General features: G+C 40.7%; 1 protein-coding gene across 1 annotated transcript in view; it reads left to right on the top strand.

Annotated features, from left to right (window-relative positions):
* Nucleotides 1–630: 630 nt before the first annotated feature.
* The window catches only part of gabbr2 (gamma-aminobutyric acid (GABA) B receptor, 2), a 127,223-nt gene continuing 100,296 nt past the window's right edge, over nucleotides 631–27,557 (top strand). The window contains exon 1 of the mRNA XM_028399215.1: nucleotides 631–945. Coding sequence (XP_028255016.1) covers nucleotides 631–945 — 315 coding nt within the window. The remainder of the gene's footprint in view (nucleotides 946–27,557) is intronic.

Raw genomic sequence — 27,557 nt, 5'->3', positions numbered from 1 at the left:
CACAGGCTGCCAAGGCAGAGTCTCTCGACATCACCTCCTCGGACCTCTGCGGTCAGGCTTTAGAAATCAACTCTGGTTGTTTTTAGTCTGTTCTGCTCACCGTATCGCTTCGTTATCTCGAAATTTGCCAGATTGAGCGCTGCGTTTGGCAGGGATGTCCACAGTTGGCATCTCTTGCTTGGGAATTTACTTCAGATGTGATTTTGGATCCGCAAGAACTGTCAACAAGAGTGATTGATTCGTATGTGCTACGGGTTTCTTCTTCTTGCTCCTTTAGAACAGTCATTTCATATTAAGGTGAGAAGAGGTGTTGAATTAGAAGGCTGTTTTTACAGGATCGTCTGGATGACGGACACCGAGAAGCAATAGCTTCCTCTGCAACGCGAATCTCTGCGCCCTTGGAATATTCTTACAGATGGACTGTTGTACAGTAGAAATTTATCTCAGTTTGCAGTCCTAATCCATACCGACGGGTTTCCCCACTGCAGGGGTGCTGCGGCTTTTGCTACTGTCCTGTTTTAATCATTTCCTTGACGGACGGGCGTCTGTGCATCCCGGACGAGCCCGATTTTGCGATGCCCAAGTAGTGAGGGTACAGCGGGATATCATTTGGTCACCCTGCAAGGTAGCATGGCTCCAGCCCGGAGGGACTGCAGCGGCTGGGAGATGTTCCTCCCGACGGGATGCCTGCTCCTCTCTGTTTTGCTATTTCACCCTGCTCTGGCCAAGGTGTGTAACGATCGCACCAAACACGGACAGGACAACAGCTGGTTTACCAGGGACGGGGAAAACTTGCCAATAATGGTTCTTATGCCCATGAACGAGTCGGCCCTGATGAGCAGCATCAGTCAAGGGATCGAGCCAGCGGTCCAGCTGGCCATCCAGCACATACGGGAGTCCAGGAAGTACTCTTTCTCACTCATCACCAAAATCTACGACACAGAGGTAAACATACAGACTAAATCCTTTCACTGAGCTGCTGCTGTGTGGCTCTGGTGTGCTTACAACACTAATATAATATGGCTTATGTGTGTGTGAGTGCGTGCGTGTTGCCTATGTGTGCACATGTGCGTGGCGCGCGCTTTGCCCCGCAGCGCTCCACACAGTGTCCATCCAAGGGGAAACGCAGGGTTCTGTGATGTTTGGTATCTGCGCATCCTCGTTGTTGGCGAGTGTGCTTTATTTTTCTGTACAGAGAAGTCAACTAATATCCTAAATGACAGCATGGTGCAAGTGCCTATTTCTCATCTTCATGTATCTCTTTGCCTTGCTTGCCTCATTGATAATGCATTTAAATATAAGCCTTCATCAAACGGCACTGCATTAGCTGGGCACTGTAGTGGCATACTCTCGTGCTGTCCCTGTACTGGTCTAACGTTTTGATGATTACAGCAATATCAGGCTCATGCTGCCTGAATTAATTCATACACTGCATCAGTCTTTTTGAAATTATAAGCTGGCTGTTCAGTCACGAATCAGTGCATCTTTCCAACGATTAAAGGGCTGCTTCTCATGGTGCCTGAAGATGGCAGTAATTGGATGTACCATTCCTCCAAAATCCTGGCACACTTGTAAGGTGCTGAGCGTCACAACCTTCAAGCTCCAAATCAAGATCTGTTTATTTGATTACACCTCAAAGTCCTCTCAAAGTTTGAATAATCATAATGTAAATCAGTGCAGACTTTTGCATTTTTTGTGTTAAGAAGCACATTAATTAAGGAGTGTAAAGGCACATCATACAGTTGCCATGCCAACTAGCAACTGTATGATGTGCCTTTACACTCCTTAATTAATTTACACACATCTACTATTATGGTAGGACTGACAACTAAAAAATGACAACAGTAGGGTTTTATAGCTGTGCTATATATATCAGTAATTCTCTCAGTTTTTTCAGACTAACACTTATTCAGAATCCTGTGCACAGGTGCGTCCGTGTGAAAGAGCACACAAATCTCTGTTGACGGGGGTAAGCCCTCGGAGGCAGCATGCGCTCAGACCATGGGATTAATATGCTGTTATGAGAGTTATAATTTTTCTCCTTCTATTCCCCGGGAGAGAAAGATGAGCTGGAAGCAAGAGGTCAGTGGGCCAGTCTGACATCCGCTTGCAGGGAACGTCTGACAGTGATGCCAGGTTTCTAATACTGGCAATCAATGAGGAACTCATGAGAACAATGTTATTATGATGACTTTGTGGTCAAAGGATAAACTATCACACAATGGCAATGGCAGTGCCAACCTCTGGCATGTCATGATTATTTTCTATTCAGACTGTTAGGGTTGGCAGTGGGTTTGTGGAAGTGTAAAATAAAAGTAATGCACATCCATTGTTCCTCTTCTATAATATTTGAATACTGACAGATTTTGCTCTATCCCTGGTTGTATTAACTATGAAAGCTATAAAACATGCAGAGCAAATGCCCTTTCAACAGCTTGTAGTATATTTATAAGTGAAATCCTCTGGCATAGCCTGACATATTTAAAGTCAACAAGGGATCACAGAGAACTGCAAGAGTAATGCAACTGGCAGTGCAACTGAATATTGCTAATATGTTAACAGAAACAATAGACCTTTTTTCCAGCTGACATTTTGACATGACATGGTGGGTACAGTAAATATTGCTTTGCTAATGACGTTATTACATTTAAGTACAGAACCGTTTATAATTGTTTATATCGAAGTGTCATCAGGGACAAAGTTCTATCTGGCGTGTCTATAGAAAGAAGTGGTCAGGTCTGTTATTATACAGTGTGTTGACTTTACTGTTTTGGCGCCACTGACGTGTTTATAGGAGCAGTAATGTGAAATTAAAGATGACTGTGCAAGTAATGGTTTACCATATACTGTACATGTTCATTAAACATTTATTGCCACATAATTTTTAACTCACATGAATAAAAGTCCTCAACACACTCACTTACACACACATGCACACAGCTCTCCTCATACCACATGCTTATGTCAAAAAACAATACATGCATGAATGCATTTGTTGCAGCTAGCAGCAGGCCAAGTGTGTGCCTGTGTGGTATTTGTACATGTGTGTGTGTGTGTATGTGTAGGCATTGGGATTTAGCCTGGCAGATGTAAGTAATCAGTCCCAGAGCAGAGGCTCTTTATCCCTTTATCCCCTGTCAGTGGAGCCATGGGTAGCCCGAGCAGGCCCAGTGGATCCTCTGGTGGAGTGGAACTAGGTGGTGGTGCTGATGATGGGGATGGTGAGGCTGTCCCACAGTAATAGCCATGAGAGCAGAGGCAAGTTAGTGAGTGTATGGAGGACAGAAGAAGCAGCTACTGGAAGTAGAGCAGAGGTCCTGAAGTGGAATGCCTGGAGATGAGAATCAGATGCAAGCTGGAGTGAAACTAGTCTGATCAAACTGAAACTAAACTCCTGGGATTCTTAACAATACAGGCATTGTAGCAGGGTGAGGCAATTTCAGACGAGAATACATCATTGCTTTAAAACCAGAGCATTCAAGGTAGAAAAGAAGCAGGGTGGATTATATCAACTACGAGGCTTAACGGTGGAGCAGGAGTTGGTTCTCCACTGCAGCTCTAGATGTGTGAGTGTGGGTTTTAGTGTAACCAAGGACTGATACTGTAACTCTGCAGGCTTAGAGGATCAAAGCTTTGGAGAGGACAGGAAGCACTGGAAGAGGATGGAAGGAGACTTTGGGCAGTGAGAGGGTTCTAGGCTAAGCTAAGCTAGTTCACCAGCTTATAGGATGAGTTACAGGCCCTTGAGAGGGGACACTCAGGTAAAGATCACATTTTAGTAGAATGATTAACAGTAGTAGTAAGTTTTTGAAATAGGTTATATAATTAATTAATAGGTTAACAACGTATATACATCTAGTAAAACATACCAGACAAAATCAGCAGGGGAATGTTACATTATGCACACTAGGACTGCAACATAAAAAAAAATCATTGAATTGATTCATACATGTACAGTAGTACAGTGATGGTTAGGTTCTGACTGAGGAGACGAGACATACTGACTGCTTTACATAGTTAGATTTGTGTGGTGGGAACAAGGGAAGTATTTTCATTAGGTATCCTGAAAGAATACATTTAAAGTTTTACCTATCAGGGTGGTCAAGTTCTCATCTAAATAGTTTTAATTAATATTCAGCTTACTGTTTCCTTGTTTTGAGTTATGATGAAATAATAAGTGACAGTTACATTGCAGTTTTTTAGCCCATCCTCCAAATAATGTAAGTGCTGGAATTTTTGAGCTGATGTAAAGATTACATAGCTAGCATGTAGTCATGTGAATATGGGGTAGGAGTGTTTCTAGAGTAATTGGGAGTCAACATAATCTGCCATCAACATTCCCCAGAGCCTGTCACATTATTTTTTTTACTGTGCATGATATAATAATAATTTGATCTTAAATTAAATATTATATTATTTTGTTGACATTAAAATGTGCCTTGTCCATGCATCAGCAACAGCTATGTTTGGTTTCAGTTGTCAAGTGGGGAAAAAATGTATGTGATCATTTTGTCACCCGAGGCAACAAGCAATTCCAATCTCTTCACTTCACTAGTGGAGAGCATCTTAAAGTGATGTTGGTTCTCTGCTATCATGTTTCCTGTATTCTAGCAGTCAGGGAGGGGCGAACACATGTATTTTTTAAAAGGCAAATCAATACAACCACAAAGACACAGAGCCTGTAGATGGAGATGCAGATATTGCTCTTATGTGCAGTGCACTGTATGCAGATGGATATTTATAGTGTATGACATGCAATTCTGTGGGCCTCCTGAGACCATGTTTGAAATGACTTATGTTCAGAGATACTGCACACAGATATACTGCACTTCCCCTGCTCTTCTCTGAGAACTAGATGCAACATGTCACATTTGTGCACATGTTGGCAAGCCTGAAACCACTGTACAGTACACTTGTTCACAGGAGGCTGAACACCCCCTTGAGCTTATGTAAGGCATTCTGTCATTTTGTCAGAAGAATTTAGGTTTTCAGTGAAAAGGCATTACCATAATGGAGGTCACTGTGCTGCAAAGCATAGGTCTTAAGTCAAAGCGAGCTGTTGGTCTGGTTAGGATTGAAGAAAATTTGTTTTAGCAAAGCATCATTTTGTTTATAGTGTGTATATTTATTCGAAAAGAGCATCCCAGAATACCCTTTACTGAAGCAGCATCTTTGAACATCTTGTATGTCAGGGCCTGATATTGTATGCCACATATTATCTAAATAGCTGACATCTATTGTGTGCTGTTGTGGTGACCCTGGAGGGTCAACAAAGATTGCCTGTCACCGTTCCGAGGAGAGGGTGAATATTTGGGGATAGTAGAGGAAAGCAGCATGTGACAGCCTGGGCGCTCTCTAGGCATACAGAAAGTGCTGAGTGTGGCTGTATCCACTGACCCGACACAGATAGTAGGGATCAATGTGCAGCAGCCCTTCTCATAGAACGAACAGGATCTCAGGGGAGAATCGGAGAGAGAGGAGAGGCGAGAGTAAGAGATACGTAGAGCTATGAGATGGAGATCCCGAAATAGGATTATATCATCTTCTGTGCAGGAAGAGGAAATGACCAGCCTCTTAATTCTTATTGGATCATAATGTAATGCTATTTGCATTGTTTCTCTGAGGCTACATCGTTAAATGGCGGCTTGAAAAAGGCAATTACTGCATGCAATGAGGTGTATGCATTAGATGTGGCTCTTAAGATCTTGTTTCAGTTTTTAAGAGTATTGTTTTTAATGTTTTTTAATGATTTTTTTTTTTTTACTCCAATTCACACAATAAAACATGGTTCACAGTTTAATAAAGTTACTAAATTTGAGCACTCATTGTTGACCTTTGTCTCAGCCAGTAGGCTGCAGGGCTTGAGCGGGGCAACCATAAATGTGAACTTTCTTGATAAAAGGCTCTTATTTACCCCGAAGCTGGCTTTACAACAGATACTGTGACACACAAGGACGCACACTCAGCACATACACTTCCACATATGGTCATGACTGTTGTCAATTGGCAGCCCTGTAGCACTGCCTGAGGTCAGGATATTATGGTCAGTTGAGCAGTTAGACATAAAGCTTCGTATCTTTATCAATTTTCCTCTGTGTTTGGAGTTCTTCTAGCTTCACAATACGTTTTTACCTCATGTGTTTTATTGCCAAGCATTTAAAATATAGATAGCCTTTTTTGGACTATCAGCATGCTTGCTTGGTTTGTTTGACTGAATTTTCTTGTCTGTGTCTGTATGTTGCTAATTTGCTTAGTAAGAGAGATCAATGCATTCACACTGCTGGCCTCATCTGCTGACTATGTCAAAGGCTAATTGTAATGTCTGAATACATGTTAAGCATGTCCTAATGGTTACAGTTAAAATATGTCTCTGCCTTTGTGTGTGCAGCTGCAGGTTGTGAACAGATGCAGTCTGTACACTGGATGTGTAGGTGGAGGTACTTTATATTTGAATATCTCTATTCGAGGTGGACCGAGTCACCCCACACTCACTGATGTTGTTCAAGCAATTACAACAGAGCCTTCTGTTAAAAAAGAACACAGCTGAACACTGATGTTAAGGGTGTCACTGCAAGTTTTTTTCTGATATATTCCTTCTGGTGCTACTACCAGAAGTCTAATTTAGCTTTAAATATACACTCAACTGTCCTATTATTAACCCAAATTAAGTCATGGTGTGGTCAAAAAAAAAAAGAGAAGCATCATCCCCTCACCTGGAAAAATGATTACAGTATCTAAAGCTCTGCATATGATGCTCTGAATTCATTGCATCTTAATTACAAGCTGGCAAGCCACACTTCTGTAGTAAAAGCTTTAATCAATTCAGTTTGTGATTATCAATTAGGATTCAAATGAATCTGTCATTGTCAAATTTAAATTCTTTATACTTTATGCCATCTTATTGTGTTTTCCCAGTAGATGCTATGATTAGACATCTGTTGGCATGCCACCTTCTTATTCTTTTTTTTTTCTCCATTCTAAGACTCCACAAGTGACTCCAAAAAGGTGGCAACAAGGCATCTGGCTGCTGGTAACATTAAACAGTTATACTAGTGATACTGTTGGTGCCGAGGGAGGGACACTCTCTTGGAAATTGCCCAGGAGATTGAAAGTGGGTGGGGCGATAGCTAAAAAGGTGAGTGGAGGAGGAAATGGCAACTCGAGGAGGACCAGACAGGGAAGTGTATGGAATGCGAAATGAGAAAAACAATGAAAATGTTTGATAGACGGGTGCTAGGATCTTGTTGGAAACCCCATCTGCATTCTAATACTGAAAATTTTGACAAGATGGCTGCTGCTGTTATGTTGAGTGCAACATTAAGGCAGCCTGCCTGGCTGCTTCTGCTGGTGCATCTATAAAGTTGCCATTGATCCCCAGCCAAGCCATTTGCACAGGCAATTAACACGGTGAATGTTTATCTGCTGCTACAGCAGCTGCAAACTGCTGAAAAGTCACTCTGAACTCCAGAATGTGGTATAAGAATTATGTTAAGGTGGATAAATAGTTAAAAATGATTAGTGTGATGTTGTAGTCTATTTATTGAACTCTTTCTGCAGGGAAAATTCAGTAGTCTGTTTCAGTAGTGTGCTTATGGTTACCAATCCCAGGAGATGTGTCCTGCTGTGGCACGTCTGGAAAATTTCCATCACTAAACGACAGCTTGTATGTCAACAGGTGAGAGAGGCATGCTTCTCTTCAAATCAATTGATTGATCTTTAACCCTTAAACTTAGCAAGTTCCTACTGACCTTTTTTGATAACAATAACTTGTTTTCTACTTTGTCAGCCTTTATTATACCAAAATCCTTCCCCTCCACCCCCTCACATGCACAAGCACGCTCACAGATACCACATTCACCTCTTTGCCTCCCTGTCCCTCGCCCATGAGTGGACAGATATGAAAGGATTACCATGGAATGGGTGTGCCGTTGTCATTAGAGATTGGACAAATGCATGTTCCTGTCTGACGCTCTCAAGGGGACCCTGCACAGAGCAATAAGCAGAGAGAGTCTGTCCTTGCTGGTCCTGTAATTACATTAAAGCTAGTGTAATTCTTGGCCAAAAAAGCCAACCATCATTTGCTTCTTGGGAGGGAATATCTGCACATAAGTGCACATGTGTACGACATGTGCATACTTAAAAGAGACGGTGGCTGAATATTACAGTATGTTTTTCTGTATGAGCTAGGGCATTTGCCTGATTCTGGTGGCACGCAATGTGTATGTTTGTAGCATCTGTGCATTCTGTTCTCAAGGGTTAATTGCACTTAACACTGGTTCCCATAGGGCAGCATGGTTGTCATGGCTGCAGCTGGGATGTATGGAGAGCCAGGCAGGTGCCACAGAAGAATAATGGCCTGTCTTGCTTTCTCTTCTTGCTCACTATGGCACACATCTACTCTGGCAGACACTTTAGCAGCCTCTCTTAAGCATAAATGCTCATACACATGTAGCTGGCAGCTGTATGTATGTGCTTCTTCCTCTGTTGTTCTGTGCTGTTGAAGAATTTACATTTGCCATAAATTCTGTGTGTGTTCCCACTATTTTCCAGCTTGAACTGACTACATACTAACTACAGGTATCGTCTGAAAGTGTCAGCATTGTGGTGTACTTCTTAGTAACTGGTTGCAGGCCCCAGCCAGCATGCATTCATGTGGCACACTACAGCTCTGCTCAGCAGTCTCTGATACACATCAGACCTTTGTCCATTTATCGTTCGCTCATGGTGGCTACCATTTTCCCGTTCGTGATTGCTGGGCCCTGTTAGTGAAAAACAGTTGGTGAGCCCATTGTGTGCCAAGAACGATAACAACAGACAGTAGCATCACAGATGTAACATACACACAGACACACACATACTCTCTAAGTGCCCATGCACGTAGCAGTGGTGTACACATCTGTCATGCCCATCCAAAGCAGGCAATCATGCCACATGCAATCACAAAAGGCTGTGCAATGATGATAAGAGATCATTTCCAACCAAGCTCTATCTGCTGTGACTCAGGCCTAATCTTCGTGCATGTATATGTCTGTGTATGTCTGTGTGTGTGTTTTCATGGATGGATATTTGGATAAATGGATAGCAAAACAGATTAAAATGTTCTTTCTAATGTTGTATCAGTGGAATTGTGTTTTGTCAGAGTACTTTGTTTTGAGCTGTCCCAACTCCATTTGGCAAATAAACCCCAAACCACAGCCCCAACACATATGCACACACACACACACAACACACCCTTGCTCACACCACTGCACACAGAAATAGCTGTATCGTAAACTTTGCTCTTGGCTGCTCTACATGTTGTAATGAAGCCATTTCTCTTCGGTTAATACATTGCTAAACAAACCATGTTACAAGCTATAAGAGCAAGGATTGTTTTTGTAAAGAGTACTTAATGTTTGTGAGCTTATGTCAGACTGCAGCTGATAGATGGAGTGGGGTCCTGATTGGATGGACCCGCAAGCCTAATGAACTGTTACTGTAAGCCAGGAGCCTTTTATTGCTTTCTTTATGGAGAGAGGAGGTATGCTTAGAATGGCAGTACTTTTCGCTTACACATGCATGAACACGATAGCCCATGTGTGCAAACACTGGGTCTCCTTCTTTCTATGGGGCTAATATATCCCATGATTATTAGTAAAAGGCAACAACTATATTAAACTGCAGACAATAAACTGTGTTATATTTATACAGTTTGGGCTGGTTAAATGAAGTGTCTATTATTTAAACAGTATTGTTAATTGACATCAGACCTACTCTGGTTAACAGAGCATCTGTGTTTGTTCAACTGGCAGTATGCTCAATAATGTAAAGAGAATGGTTAAAAATTATTTTTGAATGACGTGTGAAGCTTAAAGCCACCAATGCCAAATGCTTATTTGCACTTTTGACCAAAACTGTTTAAGCAGTTGTTGGTGCTTGAAGTTAATAGATGCAGGAGCACCACTTTTTTCTGTCCTCTCCAGCATTCCACTGCTGTATGCAGCAAACCACTGGTGATGCCGCCTTTCATTATAGTCACCTGGGTGTCACATCGATCAGCAGTCTGGAGCTGTGTCATTAATGTGCTGTCAGCCTGTGCTTTTGCCACCATTTTATTAAATGCATAGCAAACTGATATTTCAATTTTTTTGACATGTGTCAAATAAATTACAGTCTCAGGCCTTACTGGGACTCTGCAATATACACTGAAGGATGCAGTCTATACTTCAAGAAGTACACGTTAAATAGATGAGTGCAATCTTGAAATGCACTCAGAATTAAAATATGTAGGTTCCTCTAGATTTTGCCAGAAACTGTTATTTATTTTGATCAAAAGCTGACCTATTTGAAAGTATTAAGATGCTGCAGAACTGGTTGAAGTATCACCAGTGTGTTTACAGTTTGAACTGCATTTTTAGTACTTGGACGTATTGAGCAATCTGTTATATCATCTTAAAAACTTAACAATGACACCTATCTGATGCATATCAAAACACACCCTATTAACATCCATTTCTACTGCTCTGATTTCCAAAGATTTTCAAAATGTGAAATATTAAAAAAAATAGTCATAACGGACCTGTTAAACGTAGACTGAGGGGATATATATATATATATATATACATATATATATATATAATAATCCTTTTCTTTCGTCAAGTTTTATCTGGTGTTAACACTATTTACATGATTAGATGCTCCTAATTTCACGCTGATTTCTATCCAAATGCAGAACAGACTTTGCCAGAAAGAGGCTCCTCTGTTCACGTGGCCCAAGTGTGTATTGATTGCATTGCAATCAAAACATGGTGATGGCAGAACGCCTGCTTTTTTCTTACTTTTGGGAATCATCCAACAACAGTTGATGTCATTTTTATGTTTAAACACAAACAGCTTGTTGACACTGGGTCTAGCTACACCTGAATTTATACTTACATATTGTCAGTTAAATCTTTAATTACCTTCACTTGATTTCAGGGTATTTTCTTTCACTTTTCCCATAACATCTTGTCTCAGGGTGCAGAAAAACAGCTCTCTTGTGGTTTTCACCACTGTTGCCAGGAGACCGTCACTTCCTCTGCCAGCCATTTTTTATTAAACTATTTCATTATGTTTGAAATTCCAAGGAAACAGACCATCTGGGGTCGCCAGCCATTTTCAGCCACTTCAGGACTATACAAGATAGATTGAGCAATTAGTTCTCCAAGGTAGCGCATACAATACATTCAGCTTTTGAAGTGACATAAGAGTGAAGTGCATTCTGTCATTAAAATTGCAGCCGATGTCTCAGAGGAGACTCCGATTTCACAGCAATGCTAGAACATCCCATCCTTCCTGCTTTTCGTTGTGTGATGGTTATTGGGCTTTCCTAAGCTTTTATTGCCTTGGTTGTCTGTGATTGATGTGCCCAATGAACAGGGTTTGCTGGTTGAGTTGATGACATCCCTAGCTGTGAAAAGGAAGGATGTCTATCATGTTAATTCAATAGAAAGCAGTTGGATAGTGAGTGAGATTTCATTACCCCACGTAAAGCAGATAATTCCAAGGGCCATCTGGACGGATGGAGGACATTACTCCTAAGCTGTATTCATATTAACATTTATATTCACACAGACAGAGCTATCACTAGCTTGATGTAATTGTAAACAGCTTGTCTATTGACTAGCTTGAGTTTAAGCTTTCTGAAAATGAAAGTCTTCCAGTGGGTGTTAAATTGGTTCTTAGAGTTTAAGGTTTGTTAGTATGAAACCACATAAATGTTGATGGTACATGTCTGCTCCCAGTCTGGGATTTCACTTCCATTTTGCAGGCTATTTAAAAGGCAAAATCAACTCTTGTCCACACTGAGCTACGGCTCATGTTACTCTAATTACTACTCTTATTAGTATTCTAGTGAAGCATTAGTAATTAGCATAGCCATTAAAATCATAAGGATCACCTTTGGGAGAAAATAGAAAACGCAAAACAGTAATGCGGCTAAAATGCATATTTCAAACAGTAACTAATGGCTGAGTTAGAGCAATTGTGTTTCCACCTCTCGGCTTTGGGAGACAAATGTGTAAAGCATCCTTTGGCAATGCAGCGTCTTCTAATGTATGTAAATTGTGTCGAAAGGGGACATCAATTAGAGCCAGCGAGTGTGCACTTGCTGTGCATTTATTCATGAGGTTGGTAAACCTGCTAATTGTATGTACCTGGAGACATCCATCTTGGGTGTTGTTGACCGTATTCACGTGATGATGCCACTGCGATCACAGAAGCTCATGCTCGGTCAAATATACGCAGACTCGAATAGATGAGTGTGTGCGTGTGTGTTTTTGTGCTCAGAGACATTCTGTGAACTTTAAAAAGAATTAGACACACAATCCCGGGGTTGTGTGCATGAATATTTAAAGTTGGCATACTAAACAATTCTCCAGTGTTGACCTGTTGCTGGGTGTATTCTTATTGAATAAATGAACATGCTTCATATTTACTAGATCACTGCTTTTAAGATGTATGAATCAGAATTATACATGGTCCCTGGTGGTTGTTGGCAGCCTCTGTCTACATAAATATTATCTGTATGCCCTGACTCTGTGCTGCTCTCTGCTCTGTTGACTTGCTCTTACACACAAGGGAGCTTCTATTGATTTCTAGAAGGCCTTCATGCCAGTTTGTTTAGCTGGCAGGAATCACTTTTTAAAAAAAAGACGGCCTTACACCTTCCTCAAGTGAGCAGTATCCCCATTGTCAGTTGTTGTTTGTGTGCAATTATTGTGGTGTTTGCAGTAGATTTTCTTGTTATTCTGTCTAATTGAATCCCTCTGGTAATGTATTTGCAGTGTTGGATTTTATTCAAAATATTTTTTTCATAAAACAAAGTGGAGAACAAATAAAAACTGTGAATGAAGGGAATATTTACAAAACACGTTGCAGCAATAAATCATGGTGTTGCCATGTATGTTCTTTTCATGTGTGCACAGTGTCGGTGACGTTACACTGATGAGGGCTTGAGCATTAGCTCGCTTGTTCCTCAAGGCAGAACGATGGCCAGAGCACCGCAGGGTCACGACCATTCTTCTCTCTTTGGTAGAGGGCAAATTTAAATGTCAGCCATGTCTGAAAAAGAAAGGTCTTCTAGTCTCTGATGCTACAGAAAATAAGCTGTGACAGATGGGGAAAAGCTACAATTTGTGGAGGCTAAGCTGAAAGGAAGAGGAGTAATACTACACAAGTGAAAGGGAACATGTGGAAACACAAACAATATTCTGTACTCCATTTTGTTAATCAGCTTTGCAATTACACACCAATTCTTACCACCTTCTTTTCTATATTCTTTGAGATTTTTTGCACTCTGAGGCTACTTAGAGTGAAAATCCTGTGATCCTTAACTGCTGTGTTAGTTATTGATTTCTGTGCAAATCTTCTATTGACTTTGCTCTTTTCATCAGTGATTTTTTGCCCTAAAAAAACAGTTTAGCTTCTCACCCTTGGGAATACTAGAAAATGAAATATGTCATAAAGACTAAAGAATATCAGTGACAGTAATATCTGAAAAAAACATCAATTTTTCATTAGTTGCAGTTTGATATAAACAAGGAACAAATCAACAGAGAAGAAAGAGAAAATCCCAACCATATCACCCAAATCACTGTGGACTTACAGCTCTTCAGGCTGAACATATTAGAAAAGAAGGCTTTGGCAGAAGTCTTGTCGCATGTCACAGCTTTGTCCCACCACAACAAAGGCGGACCAAGAATAATGTTAGTGCCTATTTAATTCATTTACGCATGAGGGTAATTGAAATATTAACGTAGCTGGTTAGACACTGGAGACTGAATGTCTTCAACGCTCAGATCCCGTTCAACTCACCAAGGAAATTATATTTTATTTACACATAGACTCCATCGCTCCACCTCATCACACATGCTCAGTGGAAATGTATTTTAACAGTTACTGGATGGTTCATGTGAAGAATTTGTTGATGATACATACGTATTTATTCAGTGTGTGAATTGCAAGTAGTCCAAAAGATTAGAGCATGATCTTTTTGCGAATACACCTAAATAATTTAGAGGCTGTGCAATGGTGAGATTGTTGTAAAATACATAAACATGAAGAAAAGAGCAAGAGGAGGATAGGGTTGTGCAATATTTACAGGTGAGAACGAAGAAGAGGATGAGATGTGAAGAAGGTTTAGAGAAAAGAGGATTTTGGAAAAGGGAAGGAGGGTAGCTTAGGCAGTACCTAATGACAGCTGGATGTGGCTGGTATGAACACAAACTGGCATGTTTTCCCCTTTCTAGTGGCATGAGAGCAGCACTGAAAAAACCTGTATGCAACAAAAATAAAGCAGCGGAACAGCATCTCTATGTATTTGTTTGATCTTAATAACCAAGCGGCTGTATGTTCACCTGCATTTCTCCATCCGTGTGCTTAATTGCACTGATATGCATCTGTGCATATCGCATGTGTGCATGTGTGTGTCTTCAAGATGTATGCATTTGGAGTTGCTGGCTGGGAAGCAAGAAAAAACATGACAAGTGTGGCGAGCTTGTTGAGAGGTGTTCGCAGACAGTCGGGGGGGGGGGTGGGCCTGCAGAGGATTGGGGTGGAAGAATGAGGGGGCGGGGGTGCCAGGAGGCCATGTGCTGCTACTGTCACATGTCGCGCTCGGCACGGTAGCGGGCAAGCAGCAGGCGGGTGAGGAAACCACCACCCACTAGGGGACTATGGGTGTGGGGGGGCTGGGTGAGTGGGAATGCTGCCGAGCTGGAGCTTCTTCCCGAGGCTTTATCAGAGGAAAAAAATAAAACTTGAAGAGATAGATCTGCCACTATCAATCAAGAGTATGTAGCACACTCCCTATCAGTGCCACAGAAAGAGAGACACACACTTGATAGATTTACGATACTTTTCAGATTTTTCTTTTGCATTTTTACCTTTTGATTCATGCTTTTTCTTTGTTTTACTAAGGCATGTATTCTTTTATTTTGTTGATAGTGTTTTCAGGTTTATCACTAACATGATTGTGGTTTTTAGATTGATACCCTTCTAAGATGTGAATAGCCTTGTCCTGAAGCCACTCCTGTATTGTTTTGGTTGTGTACTGTAGCTTATTGAAATTCTGAAAAATAACTGCTGTCTGAGGTCATGTACACTCTAAAGCAGGTTCTGGGAGCTTTCAACAATATGACTAGTGATTTTTCTGTCAATAAAGAATATAAAGACTAATACTGTTGTAGTATGTAGCCCAACATAAAAACACATAATGAGCTAATGCACTGGATCCTGACAAAAATGGGACCTGTAGTTCTATAAGTACAAATGTACACACACATACTTCTGTTTCCTTTGTGTATAAATAATAACCTTATAACTTTTTGACCTGTTTTTAATCTTCAGTCACATCACCAGAAGCAGTGCACACATATCGATTATCATTTTTTAATTATTTTTAAATTTATTATCTATACATTAGGAATCTTGTATAATATATTGCTTTTTCTTGCAGCTGTAAGCATAAGCAATATATTACAAAAAAATGTATTCTGCTTTGTACTGTTAATAGTGGTGCCGTTTGACAGGTGCAGCCCTTTTAAAACGATGTCCAGCTTCATTTAGATCAAGAGACATCTCAAGTACGATCAAAGCAACCCAGATACATCAGTGTGTCGCAGAAAAGGGGGAATATATTCAGTATGTAAATGAATTATTTCTGAATTTCAGATTCAGTAGAGAAAAATCTAAAAATGGATTATAAATACAGAGAGAGAGAGAAAAGAGAGCAGCAGAAAGACACAGCAGGATTATGAAAAAGTAAAATTAAGAAAGGGAAAAACAGGGAGCTTTTTAATCTCCGGAGAGAACCTGACTGTGTCTGTTCATTCCTGAATGTAAAGTACATGTCAGTGTGCTCAGAACATACAGTAATACACAGGAGCACAGGCAGGGTTCCCATAGAAACGCCCTGCCTTTTTTTTTTTGCACATAAATACACAGACTTGCCACATTTCTTTGAAGACCACCATTTTCACATTACCCTTCATGCCTGCCGTTTGATCCTCAAGGCTACCAGCAATCTACACCCCCCACACTTGTATTACAACATCCCTTGTTCCCTCTTTAATTTCTCCATCCCATCACTCCATCCCTTCTTTTCCACCACATCTCACCCTCCGTTTGGTAGTGATTGATGTCTGCTGTGTGTGGCGTCTGGCAGCCTAGAAGAAATATTCTGTCACGCATCATCATTATGTGCCCAAGGATGCCTGTGTTTAAGCCAAAAACCCTGGTGCTGTCATGTCCCCTGATCATTGTGTAAGAGATTGATTAACCCTCTAGTGGAAGCAACCCTTTTTTGTCACGGTGGCAGGTCGCCACCACTCTCAGGGGTGTCACTTTGTAAATATTTGTCTCTCTTTCACTCCACTCTCTTTCACTCCACTATGCAAACTTGTTGTACTATTGATTAACACACTTGCAAATTCAATGCCTTTAGGGAAATTCTCCTTTTATTCGCATTCATGTGTCACAGCCAGAGGGGGGTGACACCATTAATATATTTGTCTGTGGTGACAAGTAGACTCATTTTTGTTAACCATGCATTATTTTCTGAGAGATAAATTCTACAGTGTGTATATAAAATATAGTTAATTTAAACTAAGTACATATAAGGTGTATATTTAATGCTGATTCATATTTGAAACCTTCAACAACTGTTTGGCTTGGCACACATACAAAAACAATGTTCTGTGGTTGCCTGACAACACACAAACCGAAAAAAACACAGAAAAAAAAACCCCAAACATCTGCTTTTTCTCTTTAATAAGAAAATGGAAGTTTGGCACTCATTTCTTGATCCAGATCAAACAGTGATGGAGAGACTGAAGTACGGTATAAAATAATAATAATATTTATTTATTTTTGCAAACCATTTACAGAAGGAAAAGGTTAATCTTCTAACTTTACTTTACTTCACTGCCGTATCCACACCTTTTATCTGGGAGTCACTGGCACCCATTCTGTTATTTATTGATGCTAATATGTTTAAAAAGTGTATTAGACATTTATAGCGAAAGGAATCTCTGGAGTCAACAAATTAGATATAATTAAAGTTGGATTATTTGTGTAGGCACTGAAAATATTTCAGCATCTGATATTTTATTCAGCTAGCAGGCACTGAGGAAGATTTGTTGTTGCTTGTTGCATGGCTGCACTCCTGTGCCAGGATTGAAAAGGGAGGAGAAAAGGAGATTTCTTGGATTTAATCTGCTTCTAACTTTCTCTGAACAGAACATTAAACTGCTCGGCAAAGTCTGAGCGAGAGTCACTCTCCTTCTAATCTGCTGATTTGGCCCTTGGTGAGATTAAGGGTTATGGTTTAGAATGAAAGAGAGTGCGATAGAGAGAGTAGGAGAGAGAGTGAAAGCTCAAGAGATGAGATGACAGAAAAAGGGGGGATAGAGACAAGAAGGCATAGAGGGATGAAGGAGCATAGTGAAGTTGATTAGAAGAGATGGAAGAGGAGAGGCAATTGTGTGGAGGAGATAGAAAAAATGCTGCAGAATATAGAGGAGGAAAATGTTTTTTCTGTCTCAATTGTCAGGTAAAATCCATAAGGTTTTGTGAATTCATTTAGAGCGAAGTGAAGTGGGCCTTTTTATTAATAATGGACAAGTCTCATGGGTTAGTGGAGGTTGCAGTGTCCAAGGTCAGTAAACCTGTTGACAACACGCTCAGTCACACAGCTGATTTAATGATATGGACTAAAACTTTCAGCATATACATGCTTTATACGTTACAAATGCTGATGCAGATACTGAACATCTTTTCCAGCCAATCACAACACAGTGTTTTTGTTTAATTTGTGGTATCACAGAATGAAAAATCATAGTATTGTCATTAAGATTACAATTTTTCCTTTGATCCACAGCAGAAATATAATGTTTTCACAGCCTATATATTGTGAGATCATAGTCTTTTTTTATCATCTGTACCAGCAGGTATAGAGGCCAGTAACAGACCCATTGGACCCCTTTTGTAGGCCATTTTATGACAATTACATTTTTTAACAGCTGCAGAAAACAGCTACAGATTATTTTTACACCCTCATGGTGGGTTCACACACCTCTTCTGTGGAAAGATACACAAAGTGATGAACAACAATTTTTATGGGGGATCAGAAGGACTTTTCTCACACAAACATGGCATGAAAGGATATTCCCAGGGTTTTTCCCCTGGGGGATTTGTAGCTTTAAGGACCTGCAGTCAGGGGTCTTCCCCCTCTTCCTCATTTGACAGCTCTATTTGTCTTGCCTGGTCAAGCCTATTCATTTGGTTCACAACTGCCATAAGTACAGTAGTGGCAGGGTTTATATATAGCTCTGATTCTAAGCTCAGTCTTCTGCCTGGATAGCAGTACTTGCGTGCAGTACAGGGTAAACATAGCATCTCTTCTCTTTTGTCCTTGCCTCTTTACATCACTCTTTAATGTCTTTATTCTTTTCCTTTGCTTTACCCTCAATTCTTTCTTACTATGTATTCTATACACATTCAAGCAAACTGCACATCTGTGCATACACTCACTCATTTCCTGTCCATACCCAGTAGCAGCACTGGTTTAATTGGCCTTCTCTTTGTATTTCCTGCCAAATAATGCCACATATACACATGACAGTGGCTGACTGTGTTTCATTTGACTTCCTTTTTTATCTATACCTATATGTGTATTTAACAAACATAAAATATATGTTCTCTCGCCACACAATATGCTGGATGTGCAAATTGCTGCATGCATGAAAACATGAATAATGGAAATCTGTAAATTTTCTCCCCTGTCTCTCAGCACGGCTGTTTGAAGCATGGCTAATATGAAGTGTTTTTAACCTGCAGGGCTAAGCAAGAGGAAGGCTCTAATGAGCTGGGATAGCTACTAAAGTGTGTGTGTTGTTTGTGTGTGCATGCTTTGTTTTGTTGTATGTGTATGGAAAAGTAAAGAAGGTTTCAAGCAAGGTTTAAGCATGACGGGAGGGAGGCAAGTGTGTTTCTACACGGTTTAATTTATTTCATCAAGTCAGTCAGTGACCCAGAGCCATGGAGAGAGACAGGGAGAGAGAGATAGACAGATAGATAGATGGAGAGAGAGAGAATGAGAGGGAGTGGAAGAGAGTGAGACTTTGTGAAAGAAGACAACAAAACAGTGTGATAAGTAAAAAAATAAAGATTGAGTGGATAGTTTGAAAGACCATACACACACCTGAACCCAGCCAGAGGGGTCCTTCTTTGGCAGCTGAGGATGATAGTGCTGACACACCCAAAGACAAGCACAAACCCACCTACACACACATACACACACACTCCTTGCCCGTGCTGTTCAAACCCCCAACAAGCCAGACCACGTTCCACACCAGTGGCTAAAAAGACAGGGAGCGCAGCTGACACTTGTGCAAAGGAGAGGAAGAGCAAGCTCCCCCTCCTCTCTCCTCCTCCTCCAAGTGCTGCTGCTGCTTTTATAGTCCTTGCAAGTCATTTAACATTTTATAGCAGTAATGCATGGTCGTCTCCTAGGCTGAGAGTCACAGCTATGGTTTATTCATCAGATCTGACCAGTTTAGCTGAAAGTGGATATTCAGATTTGAGGCCAAAGAGAGAGATATTGGGTTTAGGTGGCATTTATGATTCTAGTTATGGCCGCTGCATACACAAATCATCACTTTGCGACATTGTAGTTAGAAGGAGATGGCCCTGAACTGAATCACAATATATCCATCATCTTGTCATTTCATTCACCTTCCTACATGTTCTTTTTTCCTTCTCTCTTTTTAACATGCCTCTGTTTCTTCTTTTCTCTCCTCATTGTTTTTCTTGCTGCCTGCTCTGTCAGGAGGAGTATGGGGAACTAGTGTTTTCTCATTAAGTTAGCACAACACTCTAATATCTGCCCAGATGCCCATTAGTCCAGCAGCTTGGCTCAGCTGATGGGAACACAGATCAGAGGGCAGACAGTACAAGTCCCCACTGGCCTTGCCTGATAAAACATCCTGTTTCGCTAGCGGTGTCGGAATGGAGGAGTCAGTTGATTGTGATGAAGCCACAAAAAGGCTGCACCAAAGGGCCTACACATGGGTGGGAACATGTTTTCTGTGCAGATTGTTAGAACAGAACTGCATGACACTTGTTACCATTGTTATTCCAGCACCCAAAAGATGCATTTAATGTATCTCTGTTGATGCAAAAATATTTTCATCTTTTTACTGTATAAAATCAATAAAGCTTCGGGTAAAGCCTCCTCAGCAGTATCAGCCATCATCTTTTCCTAATTCCTGAAATGTTGATGTCTTCTAGAGTTCAATTTGTTGTCTTGTGACAGCAGAGAGATGGAGGGCAGGAAGCGAGGGATTGAGAGAGAGTAGAGGCAAAGATCAGCAGGAGTTGGCAGGGTGAAAGGAAGTCAGCCGGGACCCCCAGAGCCTAGTGATTCACCACCAAATGAATAAACCACATAGACACACACACATGCACAGATACACACAAGCTAATGCACACACAAAAATGTGTGCATACAGACAGACACAGGTTACATTTTGGTGATGTCAGGACACATCACTGTCAGAGCTTTGTGTCTGTCCTTCTCTGAAAAGAGAGGACAAGTCTAAATTGGAGCCGGACCACCCAGTTTGTTTTTCAGTGTCACTTTCCATAATAGCCTTACTTCTTTGATGTATAATTTACTTATATAGAGAGAACACAATTCCTGACAGGTGCTGTTTTTCCACTCATCAACTTCATCAACAGATCATTTTATTTACTTATTGTATTAGTATTTATGTGCCCTCCTGTGGTTGTGTAATAATGTGCAGAGTATATCCAAGAAAATGGGGAAAAGATTGGTGGAGATGGGTTTAATGTTGTGAAAGCACCTGTTCTTGCCCAGTGATGATTTTTCAGAAAACTGCCGGAGTTGTTTTAATGCCTAAACTTAAACATATCAGAGTGATCAAACAATGGCGGACAGCAAAAGTATTGACCCCTTCAGGTTTAATGCTACCATCAACCCCAGCTTCTCTGTTTGTGGACTTTTAAATACTTATTTATTTCTTTGTCTTCTCATTGTTTCATCTCTCTATAAAGCAACATTTGCTGTTTTTAAGTGTGCTCTAGAAATATTGCTGAGATTTAGTTGTTATGACCATGAGAAATAAGAAAGGACATCAATCTTGTGAAAGGCGACAAAATGAAACCAAAGGAAATAAATACACCAGCTTACTTCAGAGAGATATTTTGGCATGTTGCCTTAGAGGAGAGACACGAAGCATATTTTCTGTATATTTGTGTATTAGCAAACACACCGAGCTTTGCTCATTTGAAATATTTGTAATGATCTCTGAAACAAGAGATCGCTTTCATCCTTCTTTATGCCACAGTGAGTGTTTGTATGAGTCATGCATCCGATTGTGCTTCCCCTGAGAAAAGCTTTGGAGACATTTTCAGTTTATTTGTAAGTGCAGTGTACAATAGTCTTATTTGATGCACACAAATGCGCTCTGGCTGTTATAAAAACCATCGTATGATGCTTAAACAACACACTGTCCCCCATTCTTACTTCAAGCCTTCACACAATGGGCCCTGTTTCAAACACGGTGTCTTTTCAAGCTTATCACTTCTATAAACTATACACACTCGTAGTAGACAGTCTCTTACAGCATCTCCACTATTCTGCGTACTTGGATTGGACACACTTTCCTTCAGGCTAGCTTTGCTCTTCAGTGACACCATGACTGGTGACACTATAGAACTACAGAACGAGACTTAAATAAAATAAAAATAAATACTTAGACCTAAAAATAAAATGTACATCCACCAATTAAATAACTAATAAACAGAATTAGATTTAGGTGGCAAAAAAATGTCTCACATTTTTCTAATGTTCTATACATTGCAGTTGGCTTGAGTACAGACATTCCTGACTGCTGCATTGTCCAGGCCAAGAAACTAAAAAAATGTCCTCTGTGGACAGTGACCATATTAGTCAGTATGGAAGAAGGTAACATCAGCACTTTAAACCTGCAATATCATTTCACCGTGCAGAATGTCTTAAAAGAAGTGGTGGAGGTTGACCCCTGGAGACCAGTAAACTTCTCTGTGTGTGACTAATATTATTTCACAGCAGCAAACCACACTATCAGCATTTCCCTTCACTTTGCCCTGCAACAAAAGAAAAGCAAACACAAAGGCAGCAAAAATCCCATAACATGGTATCTTGATTAAACTTAAACTTTAAAATAGAGCAACCTTTTGTGTGTTTTCGGCTTTGCCCGTCTAAATGGAGGTTATTGTTTACAGTTTGACTAAGGCATAAAAATGGAGGTTAAAAAAAAAGTTAAGAGTTTATATGAGTTTACTTTTTTAACAGTTTAAAATATGTCTTGGTTTTAGGGTATGATTAAACATTCTGCTTCATTTTTTATCTCATGCAAATTACATTTTTACACTCAGTACAGTGTTAAATTTGCAGTGACTGGGGTCTTCCTGCCACTTTTACAGGGCAGATTATCGCAAAAATACGTAGGCTATATATATCTACCTTATTTTGATTAAATGGGCATAAATACAAGTCTCTGGTTAACCAACTGTACTATTGTGATGATTTTTTATCATCAGGGTCTGCAGATGCTGGTGTATGGAGCAGTATTCAGTTTTATTTTCATGCACACAAAGGCATTTTATTGATCCTTGTGTGTGCATATGTTTGTACGTGTGTGTGAGTGGGTTGCATAATGACACAATAATGTCATGAATCTGATTGTGCTGCCTACGAGCATTTGAAAGCTTTCTGGTTATTTGTGGGTGCGTGTGTGTGAGACATATGCTCAACAGAGATTTTATGATAAATATGTTTTCTTAAAAATACTTCCGCATTCAGTCATTTTGGTTCTGGTAACTGTCACTCATGTTAGGTTCACACATAGTAAAACGTGCACACAAGAAAAGAATCAGAAACACGTCAGCATCCTAGATCAGGCAAATATAGTAGCTGCACACAAACTCATGCACAACACATACACTCTTGAGGCCAGTTTAAATCCGCAAATACCGTAACAAAAAAACCTTTTCTTCTAAACACCAGTGATGCAGTTAACCCCTTCAACAGGTTCTCTGTTGCCATAGTAACATGCTGCAGGCTGACCGAGCGGGATGTGAGTGAAAAACCCATTTCCTTGGCGACCAGTGGAGACATGCAGAAACATCAAATGGTTTGTGTGTGTGTGTAGCTGTGTGCACAGAAAGTGAATGAACATGTGTGTCTATGTGAGAACACGTTAAGACCTCATCAGTGTACTTGCCACCATGCTCTGTATCTCATCACTCCCACCAATGATGAAACACACTGTAAGTAAGGGGTGGGGTGCTCCTCTGTGATTGACATGACTCTTTGTTCTGTGGAAGCAATTGACTCTCTCACTCACACACACACACACACACACACACACAGTTCCCCTTGTTCCCCCTAATGACTGCAGCCATCATTATCTTACTCGCGGTTTGAGGCTCTCCTGTGTGCAGGAACGTGCAAACATGAAAAGAGAACAGTCTCATGCTCACTCTGCATCTCCGTGGATGAGCTGATGTGAGGAGAGTCAGAGAAAGAGAGTCATGAGCCAGTTCCCTCTGCATTCTTCTCTCCCATGTATCTCACTCACTCGCCCACTCGCTGCCTTCCACCCACATCATCGCAGCAGTGATGGAACTTTTCTACCTCCTCCCCTGCTCGTTTTCTCATTCTCCTTTTTACCCTCCTATTCACATGTTCTCTGCCCGCTTTGTCACGCTTCCTTCTACAATTTGCATCTACCTTTCTCACATGCACATTCTGCATTTCTCATTCCTGCATTCTACCTTCTTTCTGCCATTTTCCTTTATTTTTGTCCTCTATGCCACCCTCATCTTTTTGGATGGAGAGCAAATTTTGAATAAATTCTATCCCTTGGTGTCTAAGAACTATTTGACTGCACTACCGCAAAACTCTGTAGAACACATAGTCCTTATGTTAAATTATATAATATATAAATAATATCGGAAAATATTATATTATTTGTCTGAGCTATGCTCGTCATTGCTTTTTTACATCATAAGTTTCTCTTTGACAGTGCCTAAGCTGCACCTCTGATACAATAGCAAAGAATCTTGATATTATTCAACAAATCCATTCTGCAGTCAGAGTTACAGCATCATCTCCAGGGGCAGGTGCGAATGAGAGGGGAACAGTTTTATCCGATCACAGCCAGCGGAGGTGCCTCATCAAAGGCCTTCTGGCCTGGCCTGCTCCCCCGGGGGCATTGCCATCCTCCTGGAGACACATCAAACACATGAAACATTCACCAGAGTCACATTCCTTCCGCTCCATCACAGCGGTCCACATTTATCATGAAACCTGAACCGCAGTTATTTCCAATCATACTTTGTTAGGTTACAGCCACGGATTCTTTAGGTTATTCATTTGACATTTCAAGCTGCTTTTAGGCGCAACTGCATATTTAATGCAGCAACAGTTACAAATTTAAACAGATCAGTAAGCACAACTTCTCCTGAGCAAGCCAGAAGACGCCATCCTTCTGGAAAATATCACAAGAAAAATCATTCTTCCGCTATATTTAAAGTATTAACACTGTTTTTTTTTCCTTCTGAGTGGTGCAGATGTATTTTCCATGCTAGCCTAGCAAGGAAAAAACAAAATACATAATATGTACCTCTCACTATCAACCACGCAGCAAATTTGTACAGACATCTTCTATGGTCCATAAGATTTTCTACCTTATTCTCACCTACATTGTAATTTCCCTCTGCTAACTGTAGCAGACAATATTCACAAGGAGGGGGGGGGGGGGATGCAGCCATCTTGGAGGCAGTGGTGCATGCCAATGTCTGCCTGATGAGTTCACAGACGAAGCAGTTCATCTTCCTCCTGTGTTATTTTATTCATTACTGCTTGTCGGAGAGAGGAACAGACACACACATACACCTAATACAGTATGCATACAGGCAAATCAGCTGGACTGACAGACAGGAGCACACATTTTATTTAGAGCTGGTCATGTTTTCCTATTTTAATCTCTTTTGTTAAAATTTCTTTTATCATTTTGTTTATCTGCTCTTTATGGTCATTATTTATATGGTATGCCACTTACGCGCATTATACATGCTTGAGGCTTTTGAACACATCTTTAAATGGTAGCTCTGAAGTTGTTTTGTGGATTAAAACTAAGTATAAGTACCCTACCGCCTGCGGTGGTACACTTCTGCCTTGTGTTTGTCTTTTGTTTTGTCAATTTGAGATGAACTGCTTTGGCCTACTTGTGGTGGGGGCAATTAGGACTGAACCCTTGGGCACCGTTGAGGATTTCAGAATTTTCTCACTTGAGTAAACAGCAGTACATTTGAAATACACATGTGTACACAAACTGAAATAAAAAGGTAGTGAGCGGCAGAAGTGCGCAATGTTCAAGCTCCCGAGGTGTTGTTATTTCAGTGTTGCTTCTTGGTCTTTGTATGACACATTGCATGCAAGGAGCTGTTGGGCACTGCAGAGTCAAGAGAGAAGGTGAAGGGAGGGAAAAAATGCTCTGTACCTGCCTGCTAGCCCAGGCTTACCAGAGCTCAGCAACACTCATTAGGCTCAACTGCCTTGGCTGCAAAAGTTTGGTAGATTTAAACTGAAGAAGACTCCTATCCCTCCCCCTGCAGGCCAAAACACCCTCAGAATCCCCCTGCCTTCTTCCTGAGATGTAAATAAGTTTTGATTTGCTCTCACTGTGGTCTCGCTTGCAGAGGCATATTGTAAGGCTAGTCTGTGGACATTGTTTTAGAGTGATCCTCTGTGCTGAAAATGTTGCGCTGTGTTGAAATGTTGAATAAAAAGCAAGCCATTAAAACATCTTTACTTCAGATTTTTAAAGCTGCACCTGTGACTTTTTGCCACTACAGACCATATAGTATCTGTTCCTGGATACCACTCATAGGCATCAGGGCTGCCTTGAGGGTGTGAGAGGTTAGGTTATAGTGAATCAGGAAGATTCCTGGCATTGAAACTCTGTGAATGATTTACTGGATTTACTGGTTCCCCTCATCCCTGCTTCCCCTTACATATGCACCACCATCTTTTCTCTCTCTCTCTCGTATGCAGTGTTGCAGACTTTGGTGGAAGGTTGGAGGTAGCTAACACTAGTTGATTTATTTATGAGGGGGAGTTCAGCACTGGCTTTAGGCCTATATCTTTAAGGCTGGCCTCTTATAGTGTATTCTTATTGACAGCATTTGTGGTCTTCATTAATATTGCATGTTGACATCCTGACAGATATGTGTCCCTGGAGGATAGCTGTAAAATAAAGTTTGCCACTTCACTAAAATATTCTTGGTGCTTTCATTTTTATCTTTGACAGGAAGACATTGATTGTTTCTGCTGTGGCTTATTTTTTTGCTGTAGTCTAAAAAGATTGATCATCACTATGTGCACACAAGTTTGCAGTTTTAAACTTTAGAAATAACTCTCCTCAAAGGCTTCTCACATCACCAATGAAACTAAAGGGTTTATGGTGTACAATGATTAATAGACTGGATCAACTGATTAGGATGATCTAATTCTTGCTCAGTTTTGCATTCATAGCGGTCGTTTATGTGGTTTTCTTACACACAATTTCTATTGGATGCTTTGCTCACTTGTAAATTATTCAGACTTACACACACACTGCCTTATAAGTCCTAGTCCATGCACACAAGCACAGAAGGGCACTGCTGTTGTGATAGGTGATGCAGTTGCGAAGAGTCATTGGTGATGACTGTCATTTGTTATCCCATGGGTGGCTTGGTGGTCAGAGATTGGGATGTAACAGAGGAAGACTATTATTGTGATCCACTCAATTATTAATCAATGGATGAACTCAATACCCGGAGTGAGAAAGAGAGAGAGAGAGAGAGAGAACTTTTGCTTGACAGGATGCTGTCATTTGCTGAAGCATGATAAAAAAATTTCTCTTAAAGGGATATTGATTTAACTGTTGCATGTAGGAAAATGATGACGATGTTATAGTATGTTTAAATGTTGCAGTTCACCACGGCTCTAACAAATAGCCTTTTGAACATCAGTAGTAACATTTCCAAACTGTGTAAAGGTTCCATCTCTTGATTGCGCCTCCATTATCAGGAGGCATGCCGGTGCTTATCTAATCTGCCTTCACTTTGTACCTTCACTATTCAACTCATCTGACGGTGGAGTGTATCTTTAGAGATAGCATCACCAACAGGCCTAGCTTTGTTGGTGGGACCTAAAACACCTGGCTGTCTTTTATTTTTACCTGGGCTTCACTCAAACCTAATTCCTCATCATATACCATCAACAAATAGCACCTATTCACTAAGAGGATTGCTGCATTGTAACTTTTAAACATCTCCCCCCAAAAATGAGGTGTCCACATGAATGTAACTGCCAGAGATTGCATTTTTATCCCATGTTGTGTTTACATACCAGCAGAACCACCTTTGATGGGATTAGAATCACTAAAGATGTGCTTTAGCAGGCCTGTGAAGCTGCTAGCAGGGAG

Source organism: Parambassis ranga, chromosome 2 (assembly GCF_900634625.1).
Source record: "Parambassis ranga chromosome 2, fParRan2.1, whole genome shotgun sequence".
NCBI lineage: Eukaryota > Metazoa > Chordata > Actinopteri > Ambassidae > Parambassis > Parambassis ranga.
The sequence above is the reverse complement of the archived record's forward strand: the minus strand, read 5'-3'. Positions and strand labels throughout refer to the sequence as shown.